The sequence below is a fragment of the Serinus canaria genome, chromosome Z (assembly GCF_022539315.1).
Source record: "Serinus canaria isolate serCan28SL12 chromosome Z, serCan2020, whole genome shotgun sequence".
Classification (NCBI taxonomy): Eukaryota; Metazoa; Chordata; class Aves; order Passeriformes; family Fringillidae; genus Serinus; species Serinus canaria.
In genome coordinates, this window is record NC_066343.1 from 53,181,359 (window position 1) to 53,192,507 (window position 11,149).

The window sequence follows — 11,149 nt, forward strand, 5'->3', positions numbered from 1 at the left end:
GAGCATCTAAGCTCAATCATTTACTAATCATTTCATCTGGAAAGCTCCTAGCTTCAGTTTCCTTAATGAAACAAATGAGATACCTTCCCACTACCTCTCTGGTGCCATCCCTACTGCTGCCATTCACTCCTGGTTTGAGCTTCCTTACTCAGTAAGTCCTGTATCATCTAACTGTTCCACTTGCTGCCAGTGCTCCTAAACACTTCCAAAAATCTTTCCAAGGCATTTTGCCCTCCCAACCTATTCCCCTTCCAGTTCAATTCCTTCATAATTCCAATTGTCACCTATGGTATTTTACCCACCAATAAGAATAGTCCCTGTCTCACTTAACTTCTTCATTTTATCTGTCTCACACTAGAAAAAGGTGCTTAAATTTTTTTTATGTTCCACTGCAAATATAGAGAAAGGAACTATAAAGGTGTATTCTTCTCTCAGTTCACTTGTTCCATCTGAGTAAGAAAGTCAACTTGGTGTATCACAGCCTCCAACTGAAGACTGATGGTTCACTGCAATGGGAGGTATGCAGGACTAATACCCTAAAAATGCAGATATAATCCAGTTCAAGACAGAGTCAGCAAAACTTTAATCTATATGGTAAATATTCAACATGTTTTGAAACAACAGAAAACATAAAATCTTCTACTAGGAAGCAGAAAGCATGCTTCCCATAAGACCTTTCACCAATAATATATTTTTCTACACTTACATAAACATTGTAATAATAAGTGAATTAATTTAGATTGAATACAGGTTTTTGGACTTATTAAGTTGCTTAGGAAAATAAACACAAATCCAAATTACACCCGCCCAAAAGTTCTTTGAAGCAGAAACATCAGTTTGGCCTCTTTAACACAATGAAGAATAATATTAGTATCTGTAAATACAAGCTCCCTTGAGTTAGGCAACTTTTATGACATACAAAAAATGCGCTGTTAAGCCAGGCTCATGTTTAAAATGTGACTAAAAGGACAACAAAATATCTTCCATTTCAAGGATATGTGGATAGAGTTAAATCTTGGAGAAAGATCATAGTGAAACAGACAAGGTCAAATTCTCAGTCTCTTCAAAGAAACAGTGAAAATATTTCCATTTCATATGTACATTCCATCTGCCCTCCTAGGTATGTTTCATCAGGTTTTAGACACATGGGCAGTTCACCCACTGGGCACTGGAACAGGCTCCCCAGGGAAGCAGCCACAGCACCAGCCTGACGGAGTTCAAGAAGTGATTGATCAATGCTCTCAGGAAAATGGTGTGATTCTTTGGGATGTTGCTACGCAGGGCCAGGAGATGGAGTCCATGATCCTTGTGGGTCTTTTCCAACTCAGGATATTCTACGAGTCTGTGACTCTAGACCTGGACTCTCTCCTCCACAACTTATTGTAGACTAGTAAAGACCTATTTTGCTACTAAAATCTAACAGGGCAGTCTGATTACTAATTGCAGGAGACAAATTGCAGCAAATATCCTTAATGCCAATTCAAGGGCAATTAATATAAGAGCTAAACTTTCACCATACTAGAGCTACATACTGGAGCTCTATACTAAATGTATAAGAGCTACATTTTCACCATAAAGAAATATGTGCAAACCACAAACCAAGTGAATGTTCAAAACCATATATACTCCTTATACGTGTAACCCACACAATTCAGTGCAGGTGCTTTGTGTTAGCTAGTATGTAAATCTGAAAAGCATTCAAATGCTTATATTAAATCCTACCTGCAGCATTCACAATTCTCTTTGCTTGGATTATTCCAAGTGGAGTTTCAACTTCCCATGTCCCATCTGATCGGGAGTTCAGATTAGTCACTTGCACAGGATAATTTAATTGAGCACCGTATTTTCTGGCTCCTGCAGCCAAGGCCATAGTTAGAGAATAAGGATCTATATGACCATCTCCAGGATTATACAGGCCAGCTAAAACCTAAATGGAGGTAAAATCCCCCAAATGAAAGAAAGTACAATTTATCAAAATTAGATAGTTTTTTTATAAAGCTACTTTCTTACTTGAATATAGTAAACATTAGGAAGTCAAAGAAATTTTCAAAATATATAATAATTTTACCCAACCTAACAATGGCCTACGACAGTTAAATTCCTCAGATCTCCCATGCAAAGGCTGCAATTCTTTAATATCATAACATTATATTAATAGTATGTACTCTGACATACAGTATGCACAAAACTCACAAATTCTGATTTTAAGCTATGATACATCTCTTTTCCATTGAAAAAAAAGAATCTGCAGCACAATTTGTATAAAGAAAGGAGACCGTACATGTATATTTCTGATAGACCAATATTTAATTGCAATGGAAGTTATATTTCATAAAACTGGCTTTTTTACCTTATCCATGTTCAATAAGGGAAATAGTTCTTGCACTTTCTCAGGCGTGATTAAATATTGCTCTGTTGGGTGCCAACCAGCACGAGTCATTTGGTATTTGAATTCATCCACTCTAGTAGGGGTTGAAGCAATTCTGATACTGCCAGGCTGATGAAACCCCACAGGCTAAATCAAAGAGAAACAGCAAATTACTGAAAGAAACTTTTCTGATTGCCATATATATATATATATATATATATATATATATATTTATTTATTTATTTATTTATTCTGTGCTAAGGAGAGTCAACAGGAATTCTTCCACTAACATCATTAAGAAAAATGCAAGCAAGCTATGGGCCCTTGAAGGAAGAGGCCTTGGATATAGACTCCTAGAAAAAATAATTTTTCAAGAAGTTATCAAATTAGCTTCATAACTTAATGCATACTATCTTCAAAACAGTTGAAAGAAGTGTTTATTGAATGCCATGATACATTCATTTTTACTCACAACTAATAAATACTTGATATATGCACTCACACACTTTCAACACTAGAATCAGATACTTTTCAAAAGTAAATATATATGATATATTTTATTTTAAAAGCTGTCATTTGCATGACTTCTTATTGAATGTATTTAACTGTAAGCACCTGTATAAACACAATGAAAAAACACTCGCTGGTTTTGTCTTTTTAATAAATTAAACATCCTTACAGAGCTGGACACTGACTGCTTACTTTTCTTCACATTTTCTATGTTATGTCACAGGACAATGATAAGGCTGAATAAGTCTTTCACAGGAACTCACAATGATAACCTGATGTGGCAGCTTATCTATTTGAGTAGCAGAAAGAAGAAAAAAGCATTTTATGACAAATATGAAAAAAAAATATATATATATATGAAAAATATGAAAAATATGTTAAATGTGTAGACCAGTAAAATGAGGTTCATTTAATTTCTGCTGCTGCCCAAAACATTTAAACACAAGTTTACTAAATTATATCTATGAGGCTGAGAGATGCCAAATGAAAAAGATGACTTCTGTGTTTCTCCACATATCCATTCCTTAAGTCACTAAATAAAAACACTGAAAGGGACGGGAAGAATTGCAGCAATCTTCTCAAGTACAGACAGCATCATATCATATGAATTTTTAAGCAGACATATTTAAGGCAGGAATGTACCATAATCAATCTGCTCATTCCAGATTCCTTATACTATTTTAGCTCCTTTATCAAGTTAAAGTTGCAGACCTGTTGTGTCTTGAGATGTTTTATGAGCACCATTTTCCTAAACTGCAGAGGGATCTGGGAAACCATCTACAAAATGTAGTGACTGGGCATGAAGAAGAATGTATTTCAATAAAAAGGTATATACTCCTACTTCACACCGTTTTAACTACACTTTTTTGTAAGACTATTGCTACAATTGGTATTGCTCTGAATTAACACTTCAAAGGTTAAGGGGATTACCTGTCCTGTCTCTTCTTCCAGCTTTTCATAGAGTTTGATGCTGTAAGAATGGATTTTCTTCAGGTTTATTCCAGGATGAAAATAAGTAGTTAAACCAGCCTCAAATAAGAAATAGGAACAACATATATTAGAAATGCAGTGTTCTTGCCTTCCTTCCAACTGTCATTTAAAAAGAACTGCCAAGATACTCTAAAGAAAAACAACACATGGATAGAGCCAACTGCTACAAAAATAAAAATAAAGTCTTTTCTGTACTTAAGCCATTTGTGTTTTCTGCACAGGTGTTTTCCCATCTGTCTTTTCTCACCAAGTCTGCCAACCCATGATCCTGTTGCAGTTGTTCTCTCCTATCTGATATCTCAATTTATATACAATATCACAGTGCACCAGACTATTGAAATGCCCAGATAATCCAGTGGAAAGGAGTGAAAAATAATCATTTGTCAGTATAATATTTTACAGTTCTATCTATATTTTATTCATAAATTTGACTCTAAGTATTTTTGGTAATTTTTATTACAATCTGATTTGAACAAGAGATCACAGAAACCTGTAGGAGGGAGATTCATCTAGTAAGGGCCCCTATCAAGCACAAAGCAGGCATGTTGATTTCAGGGAGTCCCTGGGCTAAATTAATAGTCTGGAAAAAATATTCCTCGTTCATTTCTTATTATCATATTGAACCATTAGCATCACACAGGACACAGCTGAAGACTAGATATTTGACTAAAATGTGATTTTTGTCTCATTTGATACATGTGAGTTCATGTTGTGAACACATTTATTTAAATTACCTTAGAGTAATCCCCAGAGCTGTTTCATTGCAGAGTTTTTAACTGAAATTTGTTTGTTTCTCAAAAAATGTATTCTAAGGGCCTTTTTTCAGTGTGTACAGAATAAAGAAATAAAATAGGCATTGAAATATTTAAATTGCCTTAGCCATGAACAATGCCTAAGAGTAATTACTTCACATCTACCTGCAAATTTTGTTATCTCATTTTATTTTCACTATATTTTTTAATTTATGTAAACATTTTCTGGCCTTCTGTTATTCTTCCAAATGTAGCAAGAAATCTTCCAGATGTAAGGAAATTCCATTTTAGTGGTCACTATTAGTGTAGTCATTTTGAACTGAATAGGTCACAAATCTCTTGGAAGTTAGCTACAAACACACATATATTCAAGAGCATTTAATTGCAGAGATTAAATAAATACTTCAATCTCTTATATTTTCAAGTAAAGAAAATGAGTTTAAATGCACTTGACACCTTTTGGGTTGAGATAATAAATGTTTCTGATTTCAAGAGTGCAGCTAGCAAACAATGATAACCCAATTTCACTAAATAAAAATTAAGATAATTAAAATAATAATTAATAAAATTATAAAATAATTTTAATGAAACAAAAAGATTGAATGGGTCCTTAGGAGACTTCTCCTAAATTTCATATTCAAAGCAGGGTCAGCTACAAGATCAGACCACATTTCTCAAGATTTTTTCCAGATTCTTTGAGAATCTTCAAAAACAGTGGCTGCTCTACTTTCCTAGCCACATACGGAACTTTGCATTTGGCCTTGTTAAATTCCATAAGACTGTCCTTTCATTCTTGCAGCCTGCCTAGGTCCCTCAGCATGGTTGCCCTGCCCTTGAGTGCAATGACTACTCCTCACAGTTTGGTGTAAACTTCAAAAGTGGATGAGCATGTACTTCATCACCTACTCCAAATTACTGATAAAGATGTTAAACAGGATGGGTCCCAGGACAGATTCCTGAGACATTCCACCTATTTCCAGGGTTTGGGGAGAATATGACCCATTCAGCCCAGCCATCCAAAGAGTCTTTTAACTTTCTAGCTGTCCAGCCATACAGACTGTAACATCCTCAGTTGAATAAATGGATAGTGTGGGAGAGGGTGTCTAAAGTCTTGCTAAAATCTAGGTCACATCCATGGATCTCCCCGTGTCTAAGAATTTATAATATTCCGTAATAGACAGCAATCAGACTTGATCTGACACGATTTATTCTTTTCAAATCTTTTTTGACTGTTGCAAATCACATTTTTTTCTCCCTTATGGACCTGGGACTCACTTGATGATTTTCTGAAGAACTGAACTAGGGTTAGCAGACCTTTAGCTCCTCTGCTCAGTCTTTTGGCTTTTTAGGAAAAGTCATACACATATGCCCTCTGCTAAATCTCTGGCATCTCCACCAGTGTGGAGTGTTTCAAATGTGATACATCTGCAGCCTTGTGAGAATCAGCAGCATTATTGGATGCAGCCTGTCTACTCCAACACACAAGCATGTATCCAATTACTCCAGAAATCCCTGGTCTGGTCCTCACCCACTGCCTGAAGTTACTCTCCTCCTTTAAACTGGAGGCCTGAGAAACCCTGTCAGAGCAAACTGAGGCAAGAAGGCACTGAGACCTGATTAGTGTAAATTGTGACTGAATTACTCACCTCATTCACTTATTTTCATTTTTTCAGCCTTTTGCTATAATTGCAGGAGTAGAAGCAGTTCTTGTTGCCTTTCATTTTCCCTCCAAATCTTATATATAGCTGAGGTTTGGCTTCCCTAACATCCCCTTCACATGCTCAGGTAATTCTAAATTGGCTGATTTTCAGTTTTTTCATGTTCTATCACCAGTATACTGCATTTTTCTCTGGAACTCAGTCATAAATTCGCTCTGGCCCACCTGGCTTCCCAACACATCTACATGGTTTTTTTTCCTGAATTTCAGCGTGAACCATTCTTGTAGTTGAAGGAGATTTTTCTCTAGGCTTTACTCCATTTTTCTAAGAGACTTTGTAATTGTACATAACCATGATCTGGAAAAATAATTTAAAGAATGGCCACTTTGCTATGACAACTGATACAAATATTTGAAAGCACTTTTATAAATGAAATTTTTAAATGTTGAAAAGTTCATATATCAGTTTTGTTCTCAGTTTCAGATTTTATTCTAATGCCGTTATTAAATTAACTTTCTGGAGGAAAATGTTATTAACACTGTTATATGTGTTAAACTCTCTCTTCTTGCAAGTGTGACAAAATTAAAGCACTTTATTATTTGATTTGTGCTGTGCTTTACTGTCAGCAGAAAAATCAATGGCATGTTGCAAGAAAAAGTATAATATAATATGTAACAACTCACTCTGTTACACTTTTTCATAACTGATAATATAAAAAAATGTGCACATTTGTTGTGCTGTCTTAATAGCCCACACGAAAGTCAGACAAAGTTATCTCAGGCCTGAGAAGTGAAAGAAAGTTTTGGCAGCAGCACCAGAAGGAATCTTAGCTATCTGAAACATGATCGTGTGCTCCAGCAGGACTTCCTGGACAGTGAAAGAGGTAAAATGTGGTACAGCGCAGCAATATCTGAACCAGACTTTCAACATGTGTGGCTGCAGGCAATGTGCTATGTGCCATTTCATGCCTTAACAGCATGTGTAATTGTCATCTGTATTTAGTGTCATCTGCATTTAGCGAGGAAAACGCTGGTAAACACACAGTGTCTGGTATAACAAGGAACTCTCTCTCATAGTGATCTTTCTACTCATCTGAAACAGATGTCACCAACTTTTTCACCTTCAGACAAAGTCCTCTAATCCTGAGTTCAATGAAAAGAGACAATGAAGACAATGAAAATAGACCATGTAGTTATCTGTTTTAACATGGCCCATAATTAGGTGTTTTGCTGTGTTAATTGCATCAAATTCCTTTTAAGAGGTGTCATAAGGCATCTCTGTCAATTTTGGCAGTGCAGGCAATTTCTCTGCTGAGCTCCAGCTCCTTACCTTTGAAACTGACCCTCACTCAGGGCTCCAATGTTGCACTCACTAAGAACTGTAGGCAAAAGTACTGGAGGAAGGGTTCCTTTAATACTGCTATGAGCAGTAAGTTAGGGTGAGCGAGTGTAACAACAAGAGCACAGGAAACATTCAGTAACACCACCATTCAGGATTCTGGTTCCTTAAAGAACTAGGGGATTTTTATTGTTTTTTACAAACATATGGTTTTGTATATGCATTGGGCAAATGAAATTCAGTCTGTGCCTCTGAGTATTTTGTAGTCATGATTCAATACACAAGATGCATGATCTGACACTTTACATGGCATTGCTCTGTTTGCCAAACTGTTGTATTGTACAATTACTGAATGTTGTTTCTTCTTACTACATACAGTATGGTTTCTTTTGCTTTGTTTATTGAAAAGCAAGTACAATTAAGTATACTACTTAAACACTGCAGGCAATGATATTTTTTCATTTCATATTTTAATACTGTTCTCTCAAAAAAACCCCAAAAAACCACAAAACATCTGCACTAAGATGAAGCATTGCAGACTTCAGACTTCCTCCTCTGGGAGAAGTATGAAAGTACAAATAAAACATTATTAATTAATTTGTCCTCTGAAATGTAAATTATTGCATAAATGCTCTATTGTATTAACAGAATAGATCTAGAGACACCAAACTGTTGGGTTTCTGCTCTTCTGTGTTTCTACACACTGAGATAACAATCTCAGTTAAAAATAGCTGGAAATAAATGGGAGAAGCATCCACTACTGCATTATTGTGGCAAGCTTTATTTAACTTTGTTACATTACCTACTCCAGATATAGATTCAGAAAATACGGAATTACATAAATGCACATTGTGAACTAGTATGACCATGTGATTAACATTATTAAAGGAGGTGTTGCTACCCTGACATTATTACATGTGCATCTTTTTAGTTCATGTCCTTAGAATGCAGACAAATATGCAGGCTTAAAAAAACCCAGACTGTACATTTGTTACCCTTACTCCTCCAAGATTTTATGTAAAGTCAGCAATGGCATGAAAGAAAGAAGAGGGAATAAAAAGGTAACGAAACTTCCACTACCACTGTATACCCAAAGTATTGTTAATTTGAGACATGAACAAAACATTTCTTACTGCATGCCAGGTAGATCCTGCAGTGAGCTCAGATTTTTCTAGCAGGACTACATCCTTCAAGCCAGCTTTAGCCAAGTGATAGGCTAGACTCACACCAACACAACCACCTCCAATGATCACTGTGTCTGCTCTGTCTTTCCCTAAGGAAGGAGATGAGGCTTCCTTACTAAAAAAAAAGAAAAAATTACAGACAGTTAGAAAAAGTCAGTTACACTTTTCCCCATTTCTTTTGTTTACAGCTTTAAGCATAATACACATGGGTTTCTACTTGGGAGTTTACACACATAGCTTAAGACCTAACCTGTTCACTCATATCTACTTTTAAAGTAAATATTGTTTGAGGGTCATACGGGTAAACAGTAGTAATAAAAAGAAAAAAAAAACCAACAAAACCAGAAAACAACAAAACAAGTTTGCTTGCAACTTTAAATATTATTTATCCAATATACCCTTATATGTGGATCCTATTTCTCAAAAATAAGCTAATGAATAACATCACAATGTCAAAACCTGATATTTCCAAAGTACTGTAGTATGTGCAACAGATAGGTGTTTAAAATACTTACTTAGTAAGGACCCTTAATAAATTTCTAATACCAAAGTCAGTAGACTATGTCAGTGTACATGTTCATGAAGAAAAAAGCTTGATACGTACATTCATGTTCTGTCTATTTTGCCATGTTCACAGATTCACAGAATATCTTGAGTTGGAAGGTACCCACAATGAACATTAAGTCAAACTTCTAAGTGAATGGCCCATGTAGAGACTGAATTCACAACCCTGGTATTATTTGCACCATGCTCTAAACAACTGAGCCATTTCCAGAGTTGGCATCTCCTACTTTGCTTAAAAATTATAGAAACAGGTTTTTGTCAATGGCCCACACCTGCTGCTCCACACCTGCTGTACTTTCACCACTACATGAGTTCAGCATAAACCAGAACTGTTGCCATAAGCAGCCCTATTCTTCTGCAACTCAAGTAATCCTCCTCTCTACTGCCTCATCCACAGACAGCCAAGCAGCAAGCTACATGTGGAAATTTATCACAAATTTTTAAGAAGTAATTTTTTGGATGTGAGGCAAGGTAGCACATCTTATTACAGCAGCAGTACAGACTACCATGAAACAACAGTATCTTTCTCTTCAGTTAATCTATACTCATTTTTATCTCTCCTCTCCTCCTACACTTTCAACTTCTCTGGCAACAGACTTTTCTAATGTGTAACTAGTCTTCTACGTCTCCCAATCAGAAATGAAGGCTACCAGTTTTATGTCTAATGAAAGAAGATCTCACAACATTTTAAATGCAATTGCAGGCAGAGCACACACCATGATTATGAAGTAAGTGGTGGTGAATGAAAAGTAAAATAAGTGGGAGCGCAGGACACCACAGGTGTTCTGTATTTGGTGCACCACACACATGCACGGGTTCTTTTTTCTGATTACATATTAATTTTTGCAAGTTAACAGTAAGGTGTTTAACAGCCAGATGTGTGGCACTTACACCAGCTTCTCTATTGAATTTTGAGGCACATGATAATCAAGGTCAAGCATTAAGACTTTTCTTATTGTTCTTTTATGCTGTGGATTCGAAATCTCCTCATGTGCCTTTCAGCTTTTTTCAAACTTTTGCCCAGGAGCCTGGCAAGAATCCGGGATTCACCTTCACAGAGAAATAAACAGGTTACCCAGATGTTTGATCGTTCCAGTTAAAACCGGTCATTATTTGCTTATCGGTATGGCCCAGAAGACAACCGAAGGGACCTCGCTACACCAGGTCAGCAACACACCCAGAGCTGATTCCGGCTTTGGCACAGCAAGGCGAGGGGCACAGAGGTACCTACAGGCCACAGGTGCCCCAGCCGGAGCTGGCTCCCGTCGCCAGCGCCCTTTCCGCGCATCCCGGACAGCAGCGGCACGGGGGCCGCGCCTTCGGGCGGCGCGGAGCCACCGCGACCGGCCCCTCTGCCCGCGTCTCCCGCCCCGCCCGGACCAGCACGGCCCGGCCCGGCCCGGCCCGGCCCGCACTCACCGCCCCTGGGCGCAGAGGGGCCCGGGCCGGCGCGGGGGCCGCAGCCGCCGCAGGGCTCCCCGCAGCACCGCGCTCATCCCGCACACACAGCAGGGATGGAGAGTGCTGGCTCCGCGCCGCTCTCCGCCGCGTCCCGTCCCGTCCCGTCCCGTCCCGTCCCGTCCCTTCCCGTCCTTGCTCCGCCGAGCCCGGCCCTCCCAGAGGAGGGCGCCGGACCGCCCCTTGGAGCAGGGGGCAGTCGGGGGGGCGGCCGGGGGGCAGCCGGGCGCCTCCGAACCTCGGGCCGGGAGGCGGGAGGGAGCGGGGCTGCCCCGGCCGAACCAGAGCGCCCCGAGGAGTCAGGGGCCGGGCCGGGTGGGGTACCGC

At 38.5% G+C, this 11,149-nt stretch overlaps 1 protein-coding gene across 2 annotated transcripts in view; it reads right to left on the reverse strand.

Moving 5' to 3' along the window:
- DMGDH (dimethylglycine dehydrogenase) overlaps positions 1–11,076 on the reverse strand; it is a 38,317-nt gene extending 27,241 nt beyond the window's left edge. The window contains exons 1-5 of one of the 2 annotated variants that reach the window (XM_030236836.2): positions 10,784–11,076; positions 8,750–8,915; positions 3,809–3,907; positions 2,351–2,515; positions 1,723–1,927 (exon numbers count right to left, since the gene is read on the reverse strand). In XM_030236836.2, coding sequence (XP_030092696.2) covers positions 1,723–1,927; positions 2,351–2,515; positions 3,809–3,907; positions 8,750–8,915; positions 10,784–10,860 — 712 coding nt within the window. In that variant the 5' untranslated portion in view covers positions 10,861–11,076. Of the gene's footprint in view, positions 1–1,722; positions 1,928–2,350; positions 2,516–3,808; positions 3,908–8,749; positions 8,916–10,255; positions 10,321–10,783 lie in introns of those variants that run through there. The other variant, XM_030236837.2, reaches the window with a different exon arrangement.
- Positions 11,077–11,149: the final 73 nt, after the last annotated feature.